Source organism: Saccopteryx leptura, chromosome 4 (assembly GCF_036850995.1).
Source record: "Saccopteryx leptura isolate mSacLep1 chromosome 4, mSacLep1_pri_phased_curated, whole genome shotgun sequence".
NCBI classification, from domain to species: domain Eukaryota; kingdom Metazoa; phylum Chordata; class Mammalia; order Chiroptera; family Emballonuridae; genus Saccopteryx; species Saccopteryx leptura.
In genome coordinates, this window is record NC_089506.1 from 6,871,645 (window position 1) to 6,895,676 (window position 24,032).

The window sequence follows — 24,032 nt, forward strand, 5'->3', positions numbered from 1 at the left end:
CAGCCTGAGCTGGGCACTGTCCTCCTATGACCTGTCCATAAGTCTCAGCCTGAGCTGGGCACTGTCCTCCTATGACCTGTCCATAAGTCTCAGCCTGAGCTGGGCACTGTCCTCCTATGACCTGTCCATAAGTCTCAGCCTGAGCTGGGCACTGTCCTCCTATGACCTGTCCATAAGTCTCAGCCTGAGCTGGGCACTGTCCTCCTATGACCTGTCCATAAGTCTCAGCCTGAGCTGGGCACTGTCCTCCTATGACCTGTCCATAAGTCTCAGCCTGAGCTGGGCACTGTCCTCCTATGACCTGTCCATAAGTCTCAGCCTGAGCTGGGCACTGTCCTCCTATGACCTGTCCAAAGCCTGAGTGGGAAGTGTGACCACGCACCCCACTCTTTCCGTGCATTACGCAGAGGGTCCGATCTTACATAAAGCATTATTTCACATTCTGCACTGAGAAGTTGCCTCAAGAAAGCGAGAATGTTGGGAAAAGAAAAATCTGTGATTTACTGAAATGTAGTCACTAAGGAAGCACAATTTTTAGGTGAATATAGATGAACTTGAAAGAATGACAAAGGTTGACATGGGTGGAAGTAGAACCAGATATAAGTGATACGTAATTCTTCTCTGTTTGAGTAGAGTAGATACCATAGGAAAAGAAAAACAGTGCAAAACAAATGGAAACTTCTCCAAACCCCAAAGGGAAGCAGAATGAAAATATGAGGAGGACTTCTTTTTAAGTGGTTATAATTATTTATCACCGAGTGACTCCTCCTGTGTTTGCTCCAAGGTGGCAGGTGACAGCGTCCCTTTTAGCAGGAACCTGTGCCCTGCAGCCTTGCACACAGGGCCACTGTCCTCACACCACTGCCTTAGCAACAGCTACCCCTGACACCGTCTCATTTCTTAAAAACGAAGACATGTTTATATTTTTAATGGAGAAACATTTTTTTCATATGCTTTTCTTACTTACATAAATGCTTTCCCAACCTTGAAAAAATTGCTAGATGATCAGAAAAATGTAGATCCTGACTGGATGTGTGATGATATTGAGGAATTATTGACAATTTTTGTATTTGTGATTATGAGTTTGGTCATGTTAGTAAAGGAGTCCTGTCTTTTAGATATCCATACAGAAGTGTTTATTGATGAAATGATCTAATGTCAGGGGTTTGCAGCAAAGAAATTTAGTCGGGGCTGTGGACAGAACAAGACAGACTGTGTTTCGATAATCATTGATGCAGTATCATGGGTCCATTCACACTGGTCTCTATATTTGATACATTTGATGATTTCCATATAAAATTTAAATACTTTGGAAATCTCAAGTCTTTTTCAAAAAGTGTTTTTGGAAAGTACATTTGTGGCAGACATTTTATATAATGTCTAACAAATTGTTTCCTAAGGTGATTTGGATTGTATCGCTGGAGGAACTTCCCAAAATGGTGCTTTTATTTGGGACGTTAAAAAGGGCAAAATGGTGCAACGATTTAACGAGGTGAGATGTTATTTATTGATAGCTGAATAGCCTACTGTCTTGTACTGCTCCATGCTTTTTGAATGCTTTCATCTCTGAATAGTTCATTACCAGGTGGCATTATGTTCTCTGACTTAGAAGAAAACCCAAGAGTGTGTTTACATGCTAAAATGTAGGTGCACCAACGGTACAGAAATCCACCTGAAGTTGCATTAGAGATTCAGAGGAATTTTGGGTCATCTTCCACAAGTTCTCTAGGCAAATATTCAATAGTTGGAAGAAGAGCAAACTCAGAACAAGTCCCAAATTATAGTCCAGTCTCTTACTGATTAGCTCTTGACATAGGGGAGTCACTGTATTGCCTGGACCTGACTCCTTCACCTGTAAGATGGTGAAGTTGGATTATGTAATATTTTAGGCTTCCTTTCTGTTCTTAAATTCTTTTATTCAAGGACAAGCCCTAAAACCTCCTCTCTTCCTCTTCGTGTGTCACAGGTTGTACTGTTACTTTTGCTTGGAGTCAAATTGTCATCCACAGTTTACTGAGTTCAATTAATCCTTGGAAAATATGCATGATTTCATTAGAGTATGTTATATGGGAATCAAGGGAAATATGACCGAATCTAGGATTGCCTCACTATCTTAAAATTAATTACAAATGATTACTGTTAAGGTTTATTAAAGGTATATAACATATCAAAAAATTTTATATGGTCGAGGCTTTACAACCGTTTCTACTAAAGATTGTTCCCCTTTGAGGATCAAGCAGCGTTGATCTTCTGGGGGTACTGAGGAGGTGTGGCCAGTGCGGAGAGTTGGGGGACTAGCAATCCCGGTAAGCAGCGTCGCTCTCAGAAGAGGACGCTGACACAGGACTGCTTGCTCAGCCTTCTCTGTCTCTGCAGAGCACGGTGTCAGCCCAGCAAGGCCCCCAGCCTGCCCTGCACCCTCCCTCACCGCAACCACCGCTCTCCCATGATAAATGGTGACGTGAGAAGAAATGACCCTGAAACAGAAACTTTTGATGTAAATCCAGAAGTTTTACCTTTAGGTGTCAAATCTGTTTATCCATCCTCATGGCATCTCGTGACCTAAAATATCTGCCCATTAGCACGAGGGCCGTCCCAGCCTGATGCCAGCAGCCCGGCCTCTTAGCCTGAGGGACATCTCTTGTATCCATCCTTGGCTCTCACAGTCAAGATCAATACCAAAATTGCTTAAACCTAGGAGGCTAACTGTGGGAAAGGTCCACACTGCCAGCTTGTGCCTCGCACGAGGACACTCAGGGTGGTGGCGAGCGTCGGTGCGCTCCACCTGGGGTGGCAAAGCCGATGGAAGGCCCTCCAGCTGAATGCATGTAGGGGCTACCTCTGTGTTTGTATCCATCTTTATAGACCCCCCTTTGATCCCCGAAGAGGTTAACATAGCAAACTAGACACCACTTCCGCCACACAGCCTTAGAAGTCAGGATGAAAAGGCACATTGCTCTCTTCTAACAGCCGGCACAATTTAAGTGCTGTATAAGGTCTGGAATGTTTTAAATTAAATTTGGAAGTGGATTGATGGTGACCTCTATTCACCCATGACCTAGTTGATGGATGACATTTCCATGTATTTTTCTTGTATTTTGAAACTTTCTTACCACAGCAGCTGTGACTGTGTGCATCCCTGTACCCTTCCTCATTTCAAGAATGCAGATGAGCGGATAAATATAAAGTTATTTGTTGTAGGGAAGATCTTAAATCTTTGCTTCTTAGTTTTTATAAAAATACAATTTTGAAATTGAGAAAAGCAATCAATAGTACAGTTGCCTGCAGGGTTCCTCCCGCTGTGTTGTGGTGGCACCGGGTTAGGGGCAGGTGACACCTCTCCTCCTCTCCGGCCTGATGACTAAGGAAAAGGCATTAGAGAGCGCTCGACTGCACAACAGGCTCAGTGTGACAACTTCACACATTCTTAAAGGGTACATTTCCCTTTCCACTATTGGCATCCTATAAAGCAAGTCCCTAAGAAAGATACTTAGAAGAAGTAAATGAATAAGAGAAAAAAGGGAGTGAATTATTTCTTATTGATAGGTATTTTACATTTTTTGAAGCATGGAAAAAATGGAATATTCTGCATTGCCTGGAGTCATAAAGATTCTAAAAGACTAGCCACGTGCAGCGGAGACGGCTTCTGGTGAGTACCCTGCCCGGAGTTGCGCTGTTCTGGGAGAGGCGGTAGGTAACACCAGCCGTCGCTGTTAGCACAGAGTCACAGTGGGGATGAGGTCCCACTGGTGCGGGTCTCTGCTCTCATCAGCAGTGTACACCCCCATCAGCAGTACACACCCCCATCGGCAGTGTACACCCACATCGGCAGTGTACACCCACATCGGCAGTGTACACCCATATCGGCAGTATATACCCCCATCAGCAGTACACACCCCCATCAGCAGTGTATACCCACATCGGCAGTATACACCCACATCAACAGTGTACACCCGCATCAGCAGTATACACCCACATCAGCAGTGTACACCCACATCAGCAGTATACACCCCCATAGGCAGTGTACACCCACATCGGCAGTGTACACCCCCATCGGCAGTATACACCCCCATCGGCAGTACATACCCACATCGGCAGTGTACACCCACATCGGCAGTGTACACCCACATCGGCAGTGTACACCCACATCGGCAGTATACACCCACATAGGCAGTGTACACCCACATCGGCAGTATACACCCACACCCACATCAGCAGTATACACCCACATCAGCAGTGTACACCCCCATCAGCAGTATACACCCACACCCACATCAGCAGTATACACCCACATCGGCAGTGTACACCCACATCAGCAGTATACACCCACACCCACATCAGCAGTGTACACCCACATTGGCAGTGTATACCCACATCAGCAGTGTACACCCACACCCATATCAGCAGTATACACCCACATCAGCAGTGTACACCCACATCAGCAGTATACACCCACACCCACATCAGCAGTATACACCCACATCAGCAGTGTACACCCACATCAGCAGTATACACCCCCATCAGCAGTGTACACCCCCATCAGCAGTATACACCCACATCAGCAGTATACACCCACATCGGCAGTGTACACCCACATCGGCAGTGTACACCCCCATCAGCAGTGTACACCCACATCGGCAGTACACACCCACATCGGCAGTATACACCCCCATCGGCAGTGTACACCCCCATCGGCAGTGTACACCCCCATCGGCAGTGTACACCCCCATCGGCAGTATACACCCACATCGGCAGTGTACACCCCCATCGGCAGTGTACACCCCCATCGGCAGTGTACACCCCCATCGGCAGTATACACCCACATCGGCAGTGTACACCCACATCGGCAGTGTACACCCACATAGGCAGTACACACCCACCTAGGCATATGCTGGATTGCTGGGATGCATCCGTAATAAATCCTAATGAAATGATGTTCAACAATAAGTAAATCAGCTGGTGATTGCTTGTCAAGTGAAAATACTGCCTGAATTTTAACTAAGAGACTGAGTTGCCTTAAAGAAACTCGAAGGACTTTTCACAAAGAGTCTAAATGATTCTCATCAAATTTTCGAGGGAGTGGTGTTTCCGTTTTAAAGTGATTCAGGAGCAATCAAGTACTCCAGACAGTTCTTCACAGTTTTGTGTGTGCGGTTATTTATACAAGGATAAAAGAGCCTTTGCAAAGAGGAATAAGGTCACTCGTGCAGGAAATGCCCATTTTCAGAAGCTAGATTTTCTGACTCTGTGTTTCAGAAATGTGTGCTTTCTTGATTCTGTTAAATTCTAGGGAAAATTGGTTTCCAAAAAGAATATGTGTAAGGGAAGAGTTGCCACTGGGTTAAGAAGTTGTTTTGATCAAACGCTGCTTCCCCGTAGCTGCAGGGCTTGTCGCCTTTGGCGGGTGACGGGCACTCGTGCTCAGAGGTGTAGTAGTTTGTCTCGTCTTAGGTGCTGCTACACCCACCAGCTTGATTATTTTCACTTGTTAATTTCAGTGGGAGAGACAGTACCTATGGAAACCAAAGTTCTTTGCCAGGAAATTAAAATGTTCAGAAATGACAATGTTAGTGATTTTTTCCCTTGAAAAGAACTATTTGCAAATTGATACAAAACTGTGCCTGAGTGCCCTCTGATTATGGTACATAGGACTTTGCCGAGTGCTTCCGGGTGCTGCTTATTTGACAAGAGCCACAGTCAGCGCCTGCACACTTGGAAGCATGGCCGCCACACGACCCAGTGACCCCAAAAGATTTCTGGGCCCGATGATGTTTTTGAGGGTCTTTTTCAAAAACATCCAAAACCCTGTAATAAATTAGTTTATACACATTTATTTTCTTTTCTTTGTGAAGGAGGTCATAGCCCTTGTGTTATGGTATTATATAGTAGGGTATTAGAGCTTCTTTTGTTTTTGCAGTTAAATTTAGGATTTTTTTATTTTAGGGAGAAGGGGCCCTTTGACCTTTTAGTTATATCACTTGGAATATGCAGGGAAAGGGTTGCAACGTATAGATCTTGGACTTGGTATGACAGTGCATGTAACCAGCATTATATATAAATTTTGAAGCTGAATATCTAATACATATGTGAGTTACATCATAATGTTCTAAAATATATGTGTATGCTTTTCCTCAATCAAAAAAATTCATTAAAAAAGTTTCTAAATCAAAATTGTCACCTTTAAATTCATATAAATGGATTACCATAATTAATATGTGATGTAAATACACATACGCATAATTGGTAATAGCATTTACCAGGTACTTTGCTCCCCTGCTTTGCAGGCAAGGTCTGTAGCCTGAAATAATGTTTGACTTAGGCAGTTCTGACTTTGTGTCCTTGAATGAAATACTTAGAATGATTTTCCTGTTAACACGTGACCCTTAATTTCAGTATTATTCGAACAGTGGACGGAAGAGTGCTGCGCAAATACAAACATCCCGCCGCCGTGTTCGGGTGTGACTGGAGCCAGAACAACAAGTCAGTATTTTTTTTTCCTGAAATAAGGAATAATTACATTTCTGAGATTTTAAGTAATCATAAAGTTTAATATTATCCCCATGGGACATACCATCACTCTTTTTAGAGTAATATTCCCCTTACTTAGCCTTGTAATTGCTTATTTATTCTGCATGTCTATCTTTATTTTATGTGATTTTTACATGATTTAGAATTATCAAAGCAGCCTTCTGACATTTGAGAATAAAACATCTGGCTCATGAATGAAAAATGGAAGTCAGTTAAATCTGTGTGTGGCGTGGACTCTGCCAGGGAAACAGGGCCTTCGCTCTGACCCTGTATCTGTGCATCCAATGGTCTTGTCTGACCTGACAGGCCGTGGCCTCCACCTCAGGCGCAGGCGCAGGCTCAGGCTCAGGCGCAGGCTCAGGCCCAGGCGCAGGCGCAGGCTCAGGCGCAGGCTCAGGCTCAGCACTGGACGAGGCCCCAGCACGTAGGACTTCTATGGGTGGGGCTGAAAGGTCCCCCTTGCTTAAGAGCCTAATCTTTGCCAGGTAAAAATCAGCTTAGATTTAAAAATGAGTCCAAGTGTAACCGCCACTAAAATTGATCCTTGAAATAATTGCATTTCCCAGAGTCTTGTGTTTTAAACCTTCCTTGATGGGATATAAATCATCCTTAAAAATTCAAACTTTATTCAGATATTGTTAAAACAGTGTGAAGTAGCTTACATTTTCCATATTACAAGTGGAAATATATATATGTTAAAATACTAAAACTTCATCTCTGTGTGTTATACATAGCAGACGAAATATAGGCATATTATACGAAACGATGGGCCCGTGTCTTTCTTCCTGATGATACAGAAGGATGTCCCACACTGCTAGGGGGTCGTAGGCCAATGAGCTCAGCCAGCCTCTCCCCCAGTAGTAGACCTGACCCTCTCACAAGTTCCACCTGCAGTCTGCCGTGAATGACTCACACCCTCCATCCAAAGTGTCTTCTTTTTCTAACCACCCCTCTCGCCACTAAACCAGGCATAGTTGTTTGTTTCTGGGTTTCTGCCAAAGCTTTCTGAATCAATTTCAGAACTCACCCCCCCCCCCCCAACGCCCCTTTCTCTCTCCCCACCCTGCCTCTGCGTTGCAGCCAGCGAACATTTAAAAGCACAGATCTAAGCTCACCGTTCTCAGACTGCTGTAGTCTTTCAGTCCTTTCCCACCGACTGCTGGGCGGGGTGCACAACCCCAGCCAGCCTGTGTGGAGACCCTGCAGTGCCGGTCCCTGAGCGTGGTAGGAGTCTCCTTCCAAGCCGTTCCCCCTGCTCTTTGCAACTGATTACCTGGGGGCACTGAGAGGGAAACTCTTCGCATTAGGGCCCTGTCTGCAGAATCTGTTCTTAGGAATGGGGTGTGTAGTCTGACTTCACTAAGGAAGCGACATTCTAACGCTAGCTATGAGAGCTCTGTACCTTTGTAAATTATCAGTGCCATATACCATCAACTGTTTCATGTTTCATGTGCCATTGATGACATTTCAGAGACATGATCGCCACGGGCTGTGAAGACAAAAACGTGCGTGTCTATTACGTAGCCACCAGCTCGGATCAACCCCTGAAAGTATTCAGTGGGCACACAGCCAAGGTGTTCCATGTCAGATGGTGCCCCCTGAGGGAGGGCATCCTTTGCAGTGGTTCTGATGATGGGTATGTACTTTTGGATTCCAATTTCTAGTCCTTAAAATCATATGCTTATAATTTTTCAGAAATGTACTTATTTTTATGACCCAACTGATATGAGAAGTATTTTAAAGATGCACTTAACATGTTGGCAGTTAACAAGCTCCTAACTGAGTTCAACAAACAGTATTGAAACTTTGCCATGCTTATAGTAGCTTGTGTTATCATCATAGTCAGGCTTTCTGTTTTCTTATTTTACTTGCTACAGATACTAATGTCTTACTAATGACAGAGTAAATAAAAACAAGAAAAATTTTAAAGGCTCTATCTATCAGGAAAGAGAAAAAGGAAACCAATTTGTAAAGTAGAGTTTACAATTGTAAAGTAGAGAAGAGTTTGTCTTTGGCACTGTTCACATATTATTGAAAACTCAACTGGACTCTTTTCAGTACGAAGAGAATAAAAGAAGATGATTATATATTTAAGCATGAAGAGAAGATAAGTTAGAAATGAGAGCAATTTAACATTTTGGGGGAGTTTGTGGGAGTTTCTGAAATCTTGACTTGATTTTATTTATTTTTTGTTCCTTTTTATTGAATTTGTTGAGGTGGCACTGGTTAACATTATCATATAAGTGTTAGGTGTGCAATTCTACAACACGTCATCTGCACACGGTATCGCATGCTCACCCCCTGAGTCGTGTCTCCATCCGTCATGCCCCCTCTGTTCCCGCCATCCCCTCCTTTCCCCTCCCCCCTTCCTCCAGCAGCCTCTGCTCTGCGGTCCTCCCTTCCTCCAGCAGCCTCCGCCCTGCGGTCCTCCCTTCCTCCAGCAGTCTCCGCCCTGCGGTCCTCCCTCCAGCAGTCTCCGCTCTGTGGTCCTTCCTCCAGCAGTCTCCGCTCTGTGGTCCTCCCTCCAGCCGCCTCCACTCTGCGGTCCTTCCTTCCTCCAGCGGCCTCCGCTCTGTGGTCCTTCCTCCAGCCGCCTCCGCCCTGCGGCCCTTCCTCCAGCAGCCTCCGCTCTGCGGCCCTTCCTCCAGCAGCCTCCGCTCTGCGGTCCTCCCTCCAGCAGTCTCCACTCTGTGGTCCATAAGATTTTTCTTTTTTGCTCAATCCCTCCGCCTCCCCACCCAGCTCCCTGATCCCCACAGCTGTCAGCCTGCTCTCTGTGTCAGAGTCTGTCTCTGTTTTGCTTGTTAGTTCATTTTGTTCATTAAGTTCCACCTGAGAGTGAAATCATATGGTCCTGTCTTTCTCTGACTGGTTATTTCACTTAGCACAATGCTCTCCAGGTTCATCCATGCTGTCCCAAAGGGTAAGGTTTCCTTCATTTATGGCCAAATAATATTCCATTGTATAAATATACCACAGCTTTTTTATCCACTCATCTACTGATGGGCACTTGGCTATTGTAAACAACACTACAATGAATGTAGGGGTGCATATCTTCCTTTGAATTACTGTTCTGGGTTTCTTTGGATAAATTCCCAGAAGTGGATCACTGCATCATAAGGCAGTTCCATTTTTAATTTTTTGAGGTAACTCCATACCGTTTCCACAGTGGCTGCACCAATCTATGTTCCCACCAGCAGTGCAGGAGAGTTCCCTTTTCTCCATATTCTCTCCAGCACTTGGTGTTTCTTGATTTATTGATGACAGCCCTTCTGTCAGGGGTGAGGTGATATCTCATTGTGATTTTAATTTGCATTTCTCTGATGATTAGTGACATAGAGCATCTTTTCATATGCCTGTTGGCCATCTGTATGTCCTCTTTGGGTAAGGGTATATTCAGGTCCTTTGTCCATTTTTAATTGGATTGTTTATTTGTTTGTTTGGTGTTGAGTTTTCTAAGTTCTTTATAAATTTTGAATTTTAACCCCTTATCAGATGTGCCAAGGAATATGTTCTCCCATTCAGTGGATTGTCTTTTCATTTTCTGGATGGTTTCCTTTGCTATACAACAACTTTTTAATTTGATGTAGTCCCATTTCTTTCTTTATTTTTTCTTTTGTTTCCCTTGCCCAGAGAGATATATCAGAAAAAATATTGCTGCAAGAGACTTTCCTTCCTATGTCCTTTTTAGGATTTTTATGGTTTTGAGTCTAATATTTAAGTCTTTAATCCATTTTGAGTTTATTCATGTGTATGGTGTAAGAAGATGGTCTAGTTTAATCTTGTTGCACATATCCGTCCAATATTCCCGACACCATCCAGTGGTTTACTCTGTGATCAGAGTCCTTCACTCTTGCACTGACCTGCATGAAATTTCTGGCCTAGTGACACCAGTCCTTGGACTGGCAGTTGAAAACCAATGTAGTAAACTATCTTTGCCTCCTTTGTCAAATGTTAATTGACTTTTTTTTTTTTTTTTTTTTCATTTTTCTGAAGCTGGAAACAGGGAGAGACAGTCAGACTCCCGCATGCGCCCGACCGGGATCCACCCGGCACGCCCACCATGGGGCGACGCTCTGCCCACCAGGGGGCGATGCTCTGCCCATCCTGGGCGTCGCCATGTTGCGACCAGAGCCACTCTAGCGCCTGAGGCAGCGGCCACAGAGCCATCCCCAGCGCCCGGGCCATCTTTGCTCCAATGGAGCCTTGGCTGCGGGAGGGGAAGAGAGAGACAGAGAGGAAAGCGTGGCGGAGGGGTGGAGAAGCAAATGGGTGCTTCTCCTGTGTGCCCTGGCCGGTAATCGAACCCGGGTCCTCCGCACGCTAGGCCGAAAATGTTAATTGACTTTAAAGGTGCTGGTTGATTTCTGGGCTCCCTATTCTGTTCCATTGACCTATATGTCTGTTTTTATGCCAGTACCATGCTGTTTTGATTTATGCCAGTACCATGTAGTATAGTTTGATATCAGGTAGAGTTATTCCTCCAACTTTGTCCTTCTTTCTCAAGATCACTGTTATTATTCAAGATTTTTTCCATATAAATTCTTGAAATATTTGTTTTAGTTCTGTGACATACACCATTGGTATCTTGATAGGAATTGTGTTGAATCTATAGATTGCTTTGGGTTGGGTAATATGGACATTTTAATGATGTTGATTCTTCCTATTCATGAACATGGTATAAGCTTCCACTTATTTGTATCTTCTTCAATTTCTTCCTTCAGTGTATCGATAATTTTCTAAGTACAGGTCTTTTATATCCTTAGTTAAATCTATTCCTAGGTATTTTATTCTTTTTGAGGCAATTGTGAATAGAGTGGTGGTTTTAGTTTCCCTTTCTCATAGTTCACCATTGGTGTATAAAAATGCAACTGGATATTTATTTTGTATCCTGCTACTTTACTGAATTCATTTATTAGTTCTAGTAGTGTTTTGGTGGAATCTTTTTATTTATACAAGATAGATTTATATAATACAGTTTGATCACTATTGAATTTGAGAAAAAAATAAGTAAGAGAAATCTTGCTTAGTTTGAGTGAAAGTCATAGTGTGCAATAACCTCTAGTTTCATACTGAAAATTAAGTATTTTCTTCTTGAAATTTTAGAATAAATCCAAATTTAATAATAAAAATAATTATGGGATTTCTGTGTGTTTTCAGTTCAGTCTGTTATCGTAGACCCTAGAGTCTCCATTCTATTCTAAATGAAAAAGAGTATAATCTTTAATTATTGTCTAAGTAATATTTGTCAGAAAGGTATCTGTAAGCATTTTACTGACATATAGAAATGAAATTTGAAAGACTACTGAATTTTGATTATTGGTCCTCTGAGTAGTCATATGCAAGATGGTTGTACCTAACATGTTATCTAGTACCTTTAAATAATAGTCAAAACTGTAGGGAAATCATTATTTGCCAATGAACTTATTACAGAATTTACAGGTACTATGCTTCAATCTGGAAGAAACCTCAGGCATTCCTGTGTAGACAAACTTTTTCTTATGTTTGATTTAAAAATACACATTAGGACTTCAAAGCCTGATGTTTGCCTAATCTACCTTATGTCATAAAAGCAAGGGCACCTGTTCTAGTGCGCACGATGGTAAGACTAAAGTATTTTGAAACAAATCACCTTAATATATAGTCATGTATGAAGGTATTATATCAAACAAAATAATTTAAACATATATAAAATATTAGCACCCAAAAACAGGTTTCTCATGTACCTGGATACATTGTTCTGTAGTAGGATAAAGTGAAAAGAAGAGATATTTTTATATAAAGCAGAAAGAGCTATGCTGTAAAGTGATAAAATATATAATGTACCTTCTTTATAGTATAATATAATATAATTTTAGAAGTATCAATATTTTGGTATCATCAGGTTGATATAAACCTGTGACTTAAAAATTAGTATTAATTGTTTAAGCAAAATTAACATTTGAGGGTCTTAAAGTGAATTTTGATTCAAATTTTATTTTAGTAAAATTTGCACTTTGTACAATCAATTGATTCAAGTAGTTCAATTAGTATCACTACTCCAGTTATATTTAAATTTCACACTTGATCTGAGAGTGATTCCCCACGAACTAAGCAACTTCTCATACTGGCAACAATGTGAAGGGAGAGCCTACCACATTGATACAACCATGAATATGAATTGATATTTCAGATAATGTCATTGTCATGTATCCTATTTTTTCCTGATTTACAAATAACTGTAGAGTTCTTAAATTGTCATATCTGTGTTATTAACCACACTTTTGGCTTTATCTGTTTAGGATATTTCATTTTAAGAAAGCAGATTTTTAAATATATAAACTGTGAAATAGTACCTTCAGTATCATTAGCAAATGACCAGTAGAAGTTAGAGAAAAAATACTATATATTGGAATAGGCTAGCTGTAGCCTCCTTATTTATCTCCATGTGTGATAAAGAAGAGAATCTTTTTTTAAAAATTTTTTTTATTAATTTTTTTATTCATTTTTTAGAGATGAGAGAGAGAGACAGAAAGAGAGAGAGGAGAGACAGAGAGAGAGAAGGGGGGAGGAGCTGGAAGCATCAACTCCCATATGTGCCTTGACCAGGCAATCCCAGGGTTTTGAAACAGCGACCTCAGCATTTCCAGGTCGACGCTTTAAACACTGCACCAGCACAGGTCATGCCGAGAATCTTAACATACCTTGAAAAATAAATTTTTTTCAATATACTGAGAAAATAATCATTGTGCTCCAATAAGAATTATGTTAATATTTTAGATAAAGTGTAATTCAAATGCTATTACACCCATAATACGTAGTCTGTTTCAGCTGTGTTCGAATCTGGGACTACACCCAAGACGCCTGCATAAAGGTGCTCAGTGGCCACACCGCCCCTGTGAGGGGGTTGGTGTGGAATACCGAGATCCCCTACCTACTCGTATCCGGCAGCTGGGACTGCACTATAAAAGTGTGGGACACGCGAGGAGGGGCCTGCGTGGACACGGTGTGCGATCACGGCGCAGACGTGTACGGTAAGGTGGTTTCCGTGGGCCTCGATGTTGCTGTGTTAGCGTGGAGTGTACTTTTGAGCAATGCAGGATTTTTTGAAGAAGTCATGCAGTGTTTGACTTTAAAACAACGTTCTTCTCACTAGAAACTATACGTGTTACCCTTGAGCTATCTAAGTACACAGACAGTAATAAAAAATGTTATCAGAAATTTGCAAAAATAACTTATTAGCATCATGGGGTCTTTATCTGTGGGTATACTTGTGTTTCTACACACACATGCACACACGCACACATGTGCATGCATACACACACATGCACACACATGCATGCACATATATACCCATGCACATATTTGCACGGATAGTTTGGATTTTTCTCCCTCTTTTACCTTTACTCTGAAGGTAAGTTATAAAGCAGGAAATTAATAATAAAGTAAATAGAGCTTATGTAGCCATTCCTCTATCTCTATTCTTGAATGTTTAAAGTAGTGTTTTATTTTTTTAATATTATTGAGTTGGATATGGAACATCAGATTTCTTATCTTTTGCACCTCACTTTACTGTCTTTTGTAGCCCCCAAATGTTGATGGGCGTAAGTAGGCCAATTAAGAATGCAAAAAAGATTCCATAAGGAAAGCAGCCCTAATCTATACATTTGTATTCATGTGCTGTACCCAGTGGACTTTTAATAGTGGCAGTGTGGGCTGCGGATAAGGGAATCCCATTTCCGGGCATAGCTCATCAAAAGGGCCCAACTCTTGTAGCCAGAACTGCCATCAATCCATAGATTAGTGCGCCCGCCATTGATACGGACACGCTGAGATAGAATTTCAACATGTTTATCCAGAACCATGTGCTTTCTCATAATTCAATTTGTATTCATATTTATAGAATATGCAAAATAATTTATTGCATTCCTCTATTATTTTCAGCCAAGATAGAAACATTTCTTCAAAACTTTAATTCTGTATGTCTTTTATTTTTTTCTGTGACAGAGACAGAGAGAGGGATAGATAGGGACACACAGACAGGAAGGGAGAGAGATGAGAAGCATCAGTTCTTTGCTGTGACACCTTAGTTGTTCATTGATTACTTTCCCATATGTGCCTTGACTGGGGGCTACAGCAGAGTGAGTGACCCCTTGCTTGAGCCAGCAACCTTGAGTCCAAGCTGGTGAGCTTTACTCAAGCCAGATGAGCCTGCGCTCAAGCTGGTGACCTCGGGGTTTCCAACCTGGGTCCTCCGCATCCCAGTCATCATGATGCTCCGTCCACTGCGCCACCTCCTGGTCAGGCGGTATAAGTATTTTGAGGTGCATATAGATAAAAACTATTTGCAATGTTTCCTTCCATTAAAACAGGTTTATTTTTCCGTCAGGCCTGACATGCCACCCGAACCGCCCCTTCACCATGGCCTCCTGCTCCCGCGACTCCACTGTGAGACTCTGGTCGCTAACGCCTTTAATCACTCCTTTGCAAATCAATATTCTGGCGGACAGACCTTGGAAAGACATTATTGGGAACACTGGTATTGCAGATATGCATGCGTTAGGTTTTGATTTTTCAGGGGTGTTTCCGAGCCGCCTTTCCTCACCAGGGGGGTCTGCCTTGCAGATTACGCTGTGCTGCAGGGCTCGCCTCCTCTTCTGTGTGGCAAGGTGTCCAGAGACATCAAGCAGGAGATAGAGAAGCTAACTGGTAATCCTCAAGAGAAAAAACTAAGATGGTTTTCAGAATATTTATCAGTAAGTATTACCGGAATTAAACGTGAACATTTTCCTTGTCGCCAGAATGAATCGTTATGACTGTTGTCACGAAGTCATCACATATTGACTCGTGTCAGCCCAGTTCACTGGGTCGCTCTGACCATAGTGTGTGCAATGTAAGAGGGCAGGTGGAAGCCAGAGCTCTAAACAGGGCGAAGCACGGTTGTTATGTGTTACTTCCCAATTTAGATGTGCCCGCATTATGCAAAATGCTGTGGGGTTTCTCATTCGTTATTGTATCTTTGGTTATTCTATACCGGTGGTGGTCAACCTGGTCCCTACCGCCCCCTAGTGGGTGCTCCAGCTTTCATGGTGGGCAGTAGTGGAGCCACCCAAGTATAAATAAAAAGATAGATTTAACTATAGTAAGTTGTTTTATAAAGATTTATTCTGCCAAACTTAGCGAAAACCTGACATGAAGTACTTGGTAAGTAATTATTATTATATGCTTTAACTTGCTATAACTCTGCTTTATAAATTTTATAAAGTAAAGTTACTTCCCTACTTTGTAAATCACCATGACTGTGGAACCAGTGGGCGGTTAGAAAATGTTACTACTAACAGAGATACAAAAGTGGGCGGTGGGTATAAAAAGGTTGACGACCCCTATTCTATAACAACTTCTTTAGCCTCCAGGTGGCAGTGAAAACTTATGGGACTTAGTTGCTGTGATAAAAGGGCAAGATGACAGCTTACTCCCACAGAACTACTGTAAAGGAATAATCCACCGGAAGCATCTGGTCAAGTTTAGAACGGTAAGTGAGGTACGCAGACACAATGGGCTCGGGCAAAAATGATGTGTTGCCTTTTCACAGTTAAAATATAAATATTATTTTTAAAATGTATATAGAGTTGCTAGACTAAAACAAGTGACTATTGAAGCAGTAAATCTCCAATGAAAACCAAGCGAGAGAATATGAATTATTTGGGACCAGAGGAAGGCAGCCATAGTGTTCCTGGGTTGAATCCATGGAATTCTTCAAAGGTCACTCGGAGCTACTTGAAAGCCCTTTTGTTTACCCTACAGCCAGATGATTTCTCTGGTTCTCGTCTCAGAGCCTAATAGCTGTATTCTGAATTGTGTTTTGTTCACACTGATCCTAGGCTGTAGGTCTTAGTGAATGTGAATGCAGGAGTATTTGTTATCTCAGACCTGGGGCAATGTGCAGTCCCAACAACAAGCCAGTGCTGGGACCAGAAAGAGTAGATGCACATGTGCACTGTCAGGGTGGCCCTGGCTGTCAGAGGCAGGAGGGCACTGTGCGGGGGTGTGGGCTTCATGGGCATGAGAAGAGGAGATGCACGTGTGCACTGTCAGGGTGGCGCTGGCTGTCAGAGGCAGGAGGGCACGGTGCGGGGGTGTGGGCTTCATGGGCATGAGAAGAGGAGATGCACGTGTGCACTGTCAGGTGGTGCTGGCTGTCAGAGGCAGGAGGGCACGGTGCGGGGGTGTGGGCTTCATGGGCATGAGAAGAGGAGATGCACGTGTGCACTGTCAGGTGGCCCTGGCTGTCAGAGGCAGGAGGGCACTGTGCAGGGGTGTGGGCTTCGTGGGCATGAGAAGAGGAGATGCACGTGTGCACTGTCAGGGTGGCGCTGGCTGTCAGAGGCAGGAGGGCACTGTGCAGGGGTGTGGGCTTCATGGGCATGAGAAGAGGAGATGCACGTGTGCACTGTCAGGTGGCCCTGGCTGTCAGAGGCAGGAGGGCACTGTGCGGGGGTGTGGGCTTCGTGGGCATGAGAAGAGGAGATGCACGTGTGCACTGTCAGGTGGCCCTGGCTGTCAGAGGCAGGAGGGCACGGTGCGGGGGTGTGGGCTTTGTGGGCATGAGAAGAGGAGATGCACGTGTGCACTGTCAGGTGGCCCTGGCTGTCAGAGGCAGGAGGGCACTGTGCGGGGGTGTGGGCTTTGTGGGCATGAGAAGAGGAGATGCATGTGTGCACTGTCAGGGTGGCGCTGGCTGTCAGAGGCAGGAAGGCACTGTGTAGGGGTGTGGGCTTCGTGGGCATGAGAAGAGGAGATGCACGTGTGCACTGTCAGGTGGCCCTGGCTGTCAGAGGCAGGAGGGCACTGTGCGGGGGTGTGGGCTTCATGGGCATGAGAAGAGGAGATGCACGTGTGCACTGTCAGGTGGCCCTGGCTGTCAGAGGCAGGAGGGCACTGTGCAGGGGTGTGGGCTTCATGGGCATGAGAAGGGTTCCTTTGTAAAGAGGAAGTCCTTTTTAAATCTCAAACTAAACACATAATGACTATAACAGTTACCTACTGAGAACATAGGAGCCAATTAGAGTAAGCCAGTAATTTTAATTTTTATTGGAGGTCTTTATACACCTTTTTTTTTTTTAACCCGTGATCTGTCTTTGTCACTGCTGGCCTTGCGGCCCCTGGCCCCCTGTGTGCCCACAGCCCCAGTGGGTAGTGAGGGCGTGGGCGTATGCCTGCTCTGCACCCACACCGGGCCCCTCCAGTACTACCACCCACACACACACCAAGATGCTGCCATCCGATTTTATAGGGGAAATGTATTGGTTTTTTAAAAATATTTGATTTCCAGTGCTATCTGCTTTTAAAGTATGTATCTATATAATGCTTTTATGGTCATGTGTTATTACCAGCTCTTATATAACAACATTGAGAAGAATTTTGTTCTCTTTATAACCAGTCTGAAGCCCAGGAACTGACCACCGTCAAGATGTCTAAGTTCGGAGGCGGGATCGGCGTTCCCACTAAGGAGGAGAGACTGAAGGAGGCGGCAGAGATCCACCTGCGACTGGGCCATGTCCAGAGATACTGCGAGCTCATGGTGGAACTCGGAGAGGTAATGCGCTAAAGCAAAGTCAGTGCGTGTAACCGAGAGAGGTAATGCGCTAAAGCAAAGTCAGTGCGTGTAACCGAGGGTTCTGATTAATGTCACATAGTAAACAGTCAGCTTCTCTCTCTTCCCACTGTCACTGGGTCTCTGGCCGTCTGAGCTCAGGTGGAGAGCTGAGAGCAGCCGTTCTCACCGTGAGACCCGAGGCTGGCTGCCAGTATACCCCTCAGGATCCATCAGACATGCATGTCCGGAAACTGGGGACGGAGCCCAGCACTCCGTGCTTCTATAAGCCTTCTGGGCTCTTCTCATGCATGTTAGCACTTAGAGCCACTGCCCTGGGCTGGAAGCTTTGCTTCCTAAAACATCTGCTTTGGCTGAAATGCTCACAGTGGATTCCCCTTGTGAAAACTCTACATCATAACTCAATCCCACACTGGTCAGAAGTCAAGTTTCCACTGAGGATCACCTGGCGGCACGTCCTGGTTTGTATAGACTGAGGAACAAAGCAGAGTTTTCAGAGGAAGTTAGGATGGGCCGACCTCATTAAAGTTCACCACAAGGCTTACATTGGGAAGGTGGGCGGTGACTGTAATAGAGTTCCCAGGGCCAAGGGCTTCTGTTTCCTGACCTGGGTGCTGGTTACACGAGTGGATTCAGTTTGTGAAAACTGCCTGAGCTTTCATGTTTCTGCACGTGCGTTTGCTTCAACAATTCTCCCACCCTCCAAAAACAAGATTAGGACGGTGCGGACTTCCTTCATATGTAATCACCTTTGAAAAGCTCTAAGTTTAAGTTAATCTCATAATTACAAAGCATGGTATTAAGGATGCTTATAAATAATATAAAGTAAAACTGAGCAATAAAGTTATAATAAAATGCATCAAAATGAAATTTAATGTACCTTTTTATTTCTCCATACACCAGAGACAATTGTAGCTTGACCTAGAATAATAAACTGTGTCATTTAAAAATTTTATTGAAAGACATTGCAAACTAAAATGTATTTAATCAAGGAGCAGTGTAAAAGTTTTACTTATAAAGAAGTAAAGCTACAACCTAAAAGTTACTTTTTACAATTTACTTATTGATTATAGAGAGAAAAGAAGGAAAAGAGAGACAGCGAGAAAACTATTGATTTATTCCACTTTTTTTGCATTCATTGGTTGTTTCTTGTACGTACCCTGACCCAGGGTCAAACCCACAACCTTGGCATGTCGGGATGACGTTCTAACCAACTGAACTACCCAGCCAAGGCCAAAAGTTACTTTTTCAACAGGGAATTACTAGAAAGACAAACATAAAAGTCAAGGAGAAAATAAATAAATATTAATAGAACAGTATAATTCTTTATCTTTCTGAGTTCTATATCTTGGTATATATAATCTTAAACTATATTTAGTTCAAATTAAATTAAAGATCCTTTAATCAGGTATCTACTTATAGAGAACTTAATAGTTTTGTTGTGCAGTTTTATCAATGACTTAATGCTCTAAACACTGAGCTGAAAATCCTTTCAAAATGTGGGCGTCCTTATAATTGTCCGTCATCACCTATCTCCTTATGAATCATTTCTATTTCTATATGATTAATACTTTGAGGTTAGAATACCATCTAATCTTCTCACTTACATGACATGTTTCTATTGGAAGAGCTTGGTGAAGTTAATGTGCATTTCAACTCCTTTTCTTCCATTTCTTCCTACTATATTAAAGATAAATTTTGCCTAAAAAAGTATTTTAAGTTCCCTTTCTTAGGTAACAGGATTATAAATAATATAAATTTTAAAATTACCTGATTAACTCTAATGTGTTATTTCCAGGCTAATTCTCAAGCGTATAATACACCTTAATGGCCGTGGCCCTCTGTTTTGGAAAGCTGTAATTTTTTTTTGAAGGTCAAACTGTTTTTTTTAATCTTATTTTTATTAATTTTAATGAAGTGACATTGATAAATCAGAGTACATATGTTCCGAGAAAACATCTCCAGATTATTTTGACCTTTGATTATGCTGCATACCCCTCACTCAAAGTCAAATCGTCCTCCGTCACCTTCTATCTGGTTTTCTTTGTGCCCCTCCCCTCCCCCCACCCCCTCCCTCTCCTTCCTCGCCCCCTCCCCACCCCTCCACCCCAGCTGTAATTTAAATGGAGTTTTATATAGTGATATTTCAGAATATTTTTTCCTCACTTCCCTTCTGGACTTGAATTTAGTGAAATTCCTATTTTCAAATAACAGTCACAATCAGCCTTGACTGAGTAATGAGCTTCTTTATTAGTAGTCTAATTTTTCAAGTATGAAGACAGGTATTATCAATTGTAAAGGAAGAATTTACAGTAAATATAATGTATAAAAATGAGTAGGGAAAGAATAAAAAGAGAAATAGATCTTACATATATTTGTTAAACAGAACAGTAGAATAACATTTCCAGTACATATTATGTGGAGCATAGAGTGCCGCAGCACAGATCACTGGTCTTGTGTTGGAAGGTGAGCTCCTCTGTCTTTCAGACTCTGCGCTTTAGCTGTGCTCCCTCCTGACCCCCACCTCCCTTCTCTCTCCTCTCCCTCTTTCTGGCTCTCTGTCCAGGATTAGGTTTGGCATTTTCCCTGCTAAAGAATAGAATTTACATCTCTTATTTCATTTTAGAAGAGAGTAATCATTCTTTATACCGTGGGGAATGAATGAGATAGAATACAAAACTAATCCTGGCCACGCGCACACTCGAAGAACTCTGTAAAATCCTGTATTGTAAGTCCCCGGCCAGCACAGTGAGCACAGCTGTGTCTCTGCTCTCTCTTCTCCCAGTGGGACAAGGCCCTGTCGGCGGCGCCGGGTGTCTCAGTGAGATACTGGAAGAAGTTAATGCAGAGGTAAGACGGAGAGTCTGTGTCCCTCTGACGTTTTCACGTGTGTCCCTGTAGATACAACATATGAAGTGATGACAGCCTTTGAGATTTTACTGTTATGTTGTGTTAAATAATAACTGAACTTTGTATCTACTGACACGGTAAGTTACTTGGTGACAAGTTATGTTGGTGTCCCTGCGTCTGACCTGACACCTGATACCGACAGTTAAGGCCGGTCTGGTCTCCCCATTGGCGGAAGAAATGACCAGTCCGTGAGCGTCCTCACTGGGCACAGCGTGCAGACTGAAAAACGAGCAGGGAGGTTTTGTGCAGGTTCCCGAATGTCTGTGGGATGCTCATTCCGTCATCTCAGAAACTCTCAGTGGATGCCGGTTCCTGCCACCCCCTCTCCGGGGCAGGCTGGCCCCAGCCCTCCGACTGGAGGCTCCCCACTCTGTGTGCTGAGACCCCAGAGAATCCACAGGGCCTCACTGCGCAGTTGGGATTGTTACTGCTCTCACTAAAATCTTGAAAAGTCAAGTTAGCAGAAGACATTTATTTCACAAAACTATTTTGACTCAACATCAGCGAAAACTCTATTTCAATTGTCTTCGAAAACCAACACCTGGCTTTCTGAGCTCCTTAGTTCACATAGTTGCCAGAAAGTGGTCGCCCCACCGCTCCAGAATGTAGACTTTCTAGATCCAGCCATTCAGAGATTGATTGGCAGTCTCTCAGTCCCAGTTTCAAATGCCAAGGAAGAGAACACTGTTTCTATCAGCTATAGCAAGGAAGTCGGGCACGTCGTAAAAACACAGCTGTGGAGAAGAATCCCGCTGCCCCACGAATAGGAGATGGTTAACAGTGAGCCCAGGAAACCACAGAAAATGTGTGGGCTGCACCTACCCAAAGACTGGCACTTGAAATGTCATGTAATACAAATACCAACGTAAATTCAGTGTACCAGATGAGTGCTCAGCAGAACCGAGGTTCGACATGAGGATGGGAGGAACGAGGTCGGTCACTGAGAGAGTACCTGCAACTCAGCTCGGAAAAGGGAGGCCGAGACAGGCAGACAGTGATGGACACAGACAGACAGGTGGACACAGGTGTGCCCTTCATAATCTTCAAGACCAGGATTCCCTGTCCCCTTCACATATCTGGGACGTTATTTTTCTTTAAATTACCTTGCTTGGGTCACTTGCAGTACTTTATATTTTATTATCAATATTTATGTTCTTGCATTATTTTTTTTAATGTCTTTTATGCTGGTTGCAGGTAGAAGCTCTCTAGTCACTGTTGTGTTCGCTATAACATTTAACATTCTCTTTAATAAGGTACACCCCTCATATTTACAAATCCACTCGAGGGCGGCTTTCCCATCACACATCTAACTCACTGTCAGAACAAGGTACTGCTCAGATGAATAGACCAGCTACCTGCTGTGAAGGCCTGAAGTGTTCAGTACGTTTACTATATGAAAACATGTAGTGCTCTGAGGGAAAACAATACTGACATATAAATATATAAAAATAAACAATACAGTGTTTATTATTTCAGAAGACTTTTGTATTGCGTACATGATTTGATCATGAAATCTGTCTTTTAAAAAAAAATGCCAGCCTGACCTGTGGTGGCGCAGTGGATAAAGTGTCGACCTGGAACGCTGAGGTCGCCGGTTCGAAACCCTGGGCTTGCCCAGTCAAGGCACATATGGGAGTTGATGCTTCCTGCTCCTCCCCCCCTCCCCTTCTCTAAAATGAATAAATAAAAAACCTTTAAAAAAAAAGAAAAAAGAAATATCCTTTAAAAAAAAAATGCCAAAGGGCTTTATGAAATCTGCTTCAACTTTTAGATACTTTAATAGATATTTCAGATCATCTCAGACCAAGTGAGAACCTTGAAATTGGTATATTGTAAAAAAAAAAAAAAAGTTCTTATTTTATTAGGAGAGCCGATCAATTGATCCAGGAAGATAAGGATGATGTCATTCTGTACTGCATAGCCACTGGAGATGTGAAGAAACTTGTCACCTTCTTTATGTCCCGGGGCCAGCTTACAGACGCTCTGCTTGTGGCCCAGGTACAGGGTACGGTTACAGGAGCTGCGCCCCCCCCCCCAGGGGGTGTGGCAGGGGGTGTGTGTGGCAGGGGTGTGTGGACGGGACAGAGACCCGCTGACCAGTTCACCCTCACATGGAAGACAAAGCCAGAGGTGGCTTGGCCTCTGCCCCTCCCGGCCTTCCGTCCAGACATTTCAGTCTCGGTCCCTTTGCTCCGGTCCCACGGACACCCGAACCGCGGGCGGGGCTGAGCCCTCCGTGTGCCTGAAGGGCTAGCTGTCTCTGGCGACCATGCGCCTGCAGCTTCATGTTGATACAATGGAGTTCACTTTTTGTTTTGTTTTGTTTTTTTCCATTTCTGAGGGTATCTCTACATTGTAATATAAATTTCAAACATGATTTAGATGTACTTTGTTCAAAAGAGGAGCCTGAAATGGGTGAATCACCAACAGTTAGCTAAGGATTCATTCGAGCGTTCGTCGCCTTCCAGGCCGCCTGTGAGGGGAACGTGCCAAGCGCGCCCGGCTGTCCGCCTGCGGGTCCTTCCTGCGCCGCGGCTGCCCACGGGGCAGACCCTCCTGAGTAAGCACTGCTTCCGCGGGCCGGGCCCAGGGTTTCTTACAGGCACGGCGGGCTTCCCGGCGGGGGCGTTCGAGGCCCGCACCGCCTCTCGCTGTGCAGAGAGGGTGGGCTGGTGGTGCCCTCCTGCCTGTGTCACCATAGCCAGGTCCTGGCGCGGCGTCCGTCCCTGGTGAGGAGGGAGGTGTCGCCACGTAGACGCAGCCTTGACACGTTCTCGAGCTTCCAGGGAAGCCGAACGCGTTTCACGGTGGAGACGGCAGGCAGGCACCACAGTGCCCAGAGCGGGGCGCACCCGTGGGGAGGAGAGTGGCAGGGGGCAGCGGGCATGGAGGGCGTCCTGCTGTCGCTCAGACCCTGTGACGCTGGGTCTGGACATCAGATCCCGTGACGCCGGGCGTGGACAGTGTCCCGCCGTTGCTCGGCCTCCAAGACCCCAGTTCC

The 24,032-nt window shown here is 43.9% G+C and overlaps 1 protein-coding gene across 8 annotated transcripts in view; it reads left to right on the forward strand.

The window, feature by feature from the left end:
* The window catches only part of WDR17 (WD repeat domain 17), a 93,341-nt gene that overhangs the window by 47,385 nt on the left and 21,924 nt on the right, over positions 1–24,032 (forward strand). For all 8 annotated transcript variants that reach the window (XM_066380104.1, XM_066380107.1, XM_066380103.1 and 5 more), the window contains 12 exons: positions 1,401–1,492; positions 3,567–3,649; positions 6,394–6,480; positions 8,000–8,164; positions 13,339–13,541; positions 14,897–15,046; positions 15,133–15,263; positions 15,914–16,039; positions 17,948–18,103; positions 20,907–20,971; positions 22,897–23,029; positions 23,500–23,591. In XM_066380104.1, the coding sequence (XP_066236201.1) occupies positions 1,401–1,492; positions 3,567–3,649; positions 6,394–6,480; positions 8,000–8,164; positions 13,339–13,541; positions 14,897–15,046; positions 15,133–15,263; positions 15,914–16,039; positions 17,948–18,103; positions 20,907–20,971; positions 22,897–23,029; positions 23,500–23,591 (1,483 nt within the window). The remainder of the gene's footprint in view (positions 1–1,400; positions 1,493–3,566; positions 3,650–6,393; positions 6,481–7,999; positions 8,165–13,338; positions 13,542–14,896; positions 15,047–15,132; positions 15,264–15,913; positions 16,040–17,947; positions 18,104–20,906; positions 20,972–22,896; positions 23,030–23,499; positions 23,592–24,032) is intronic.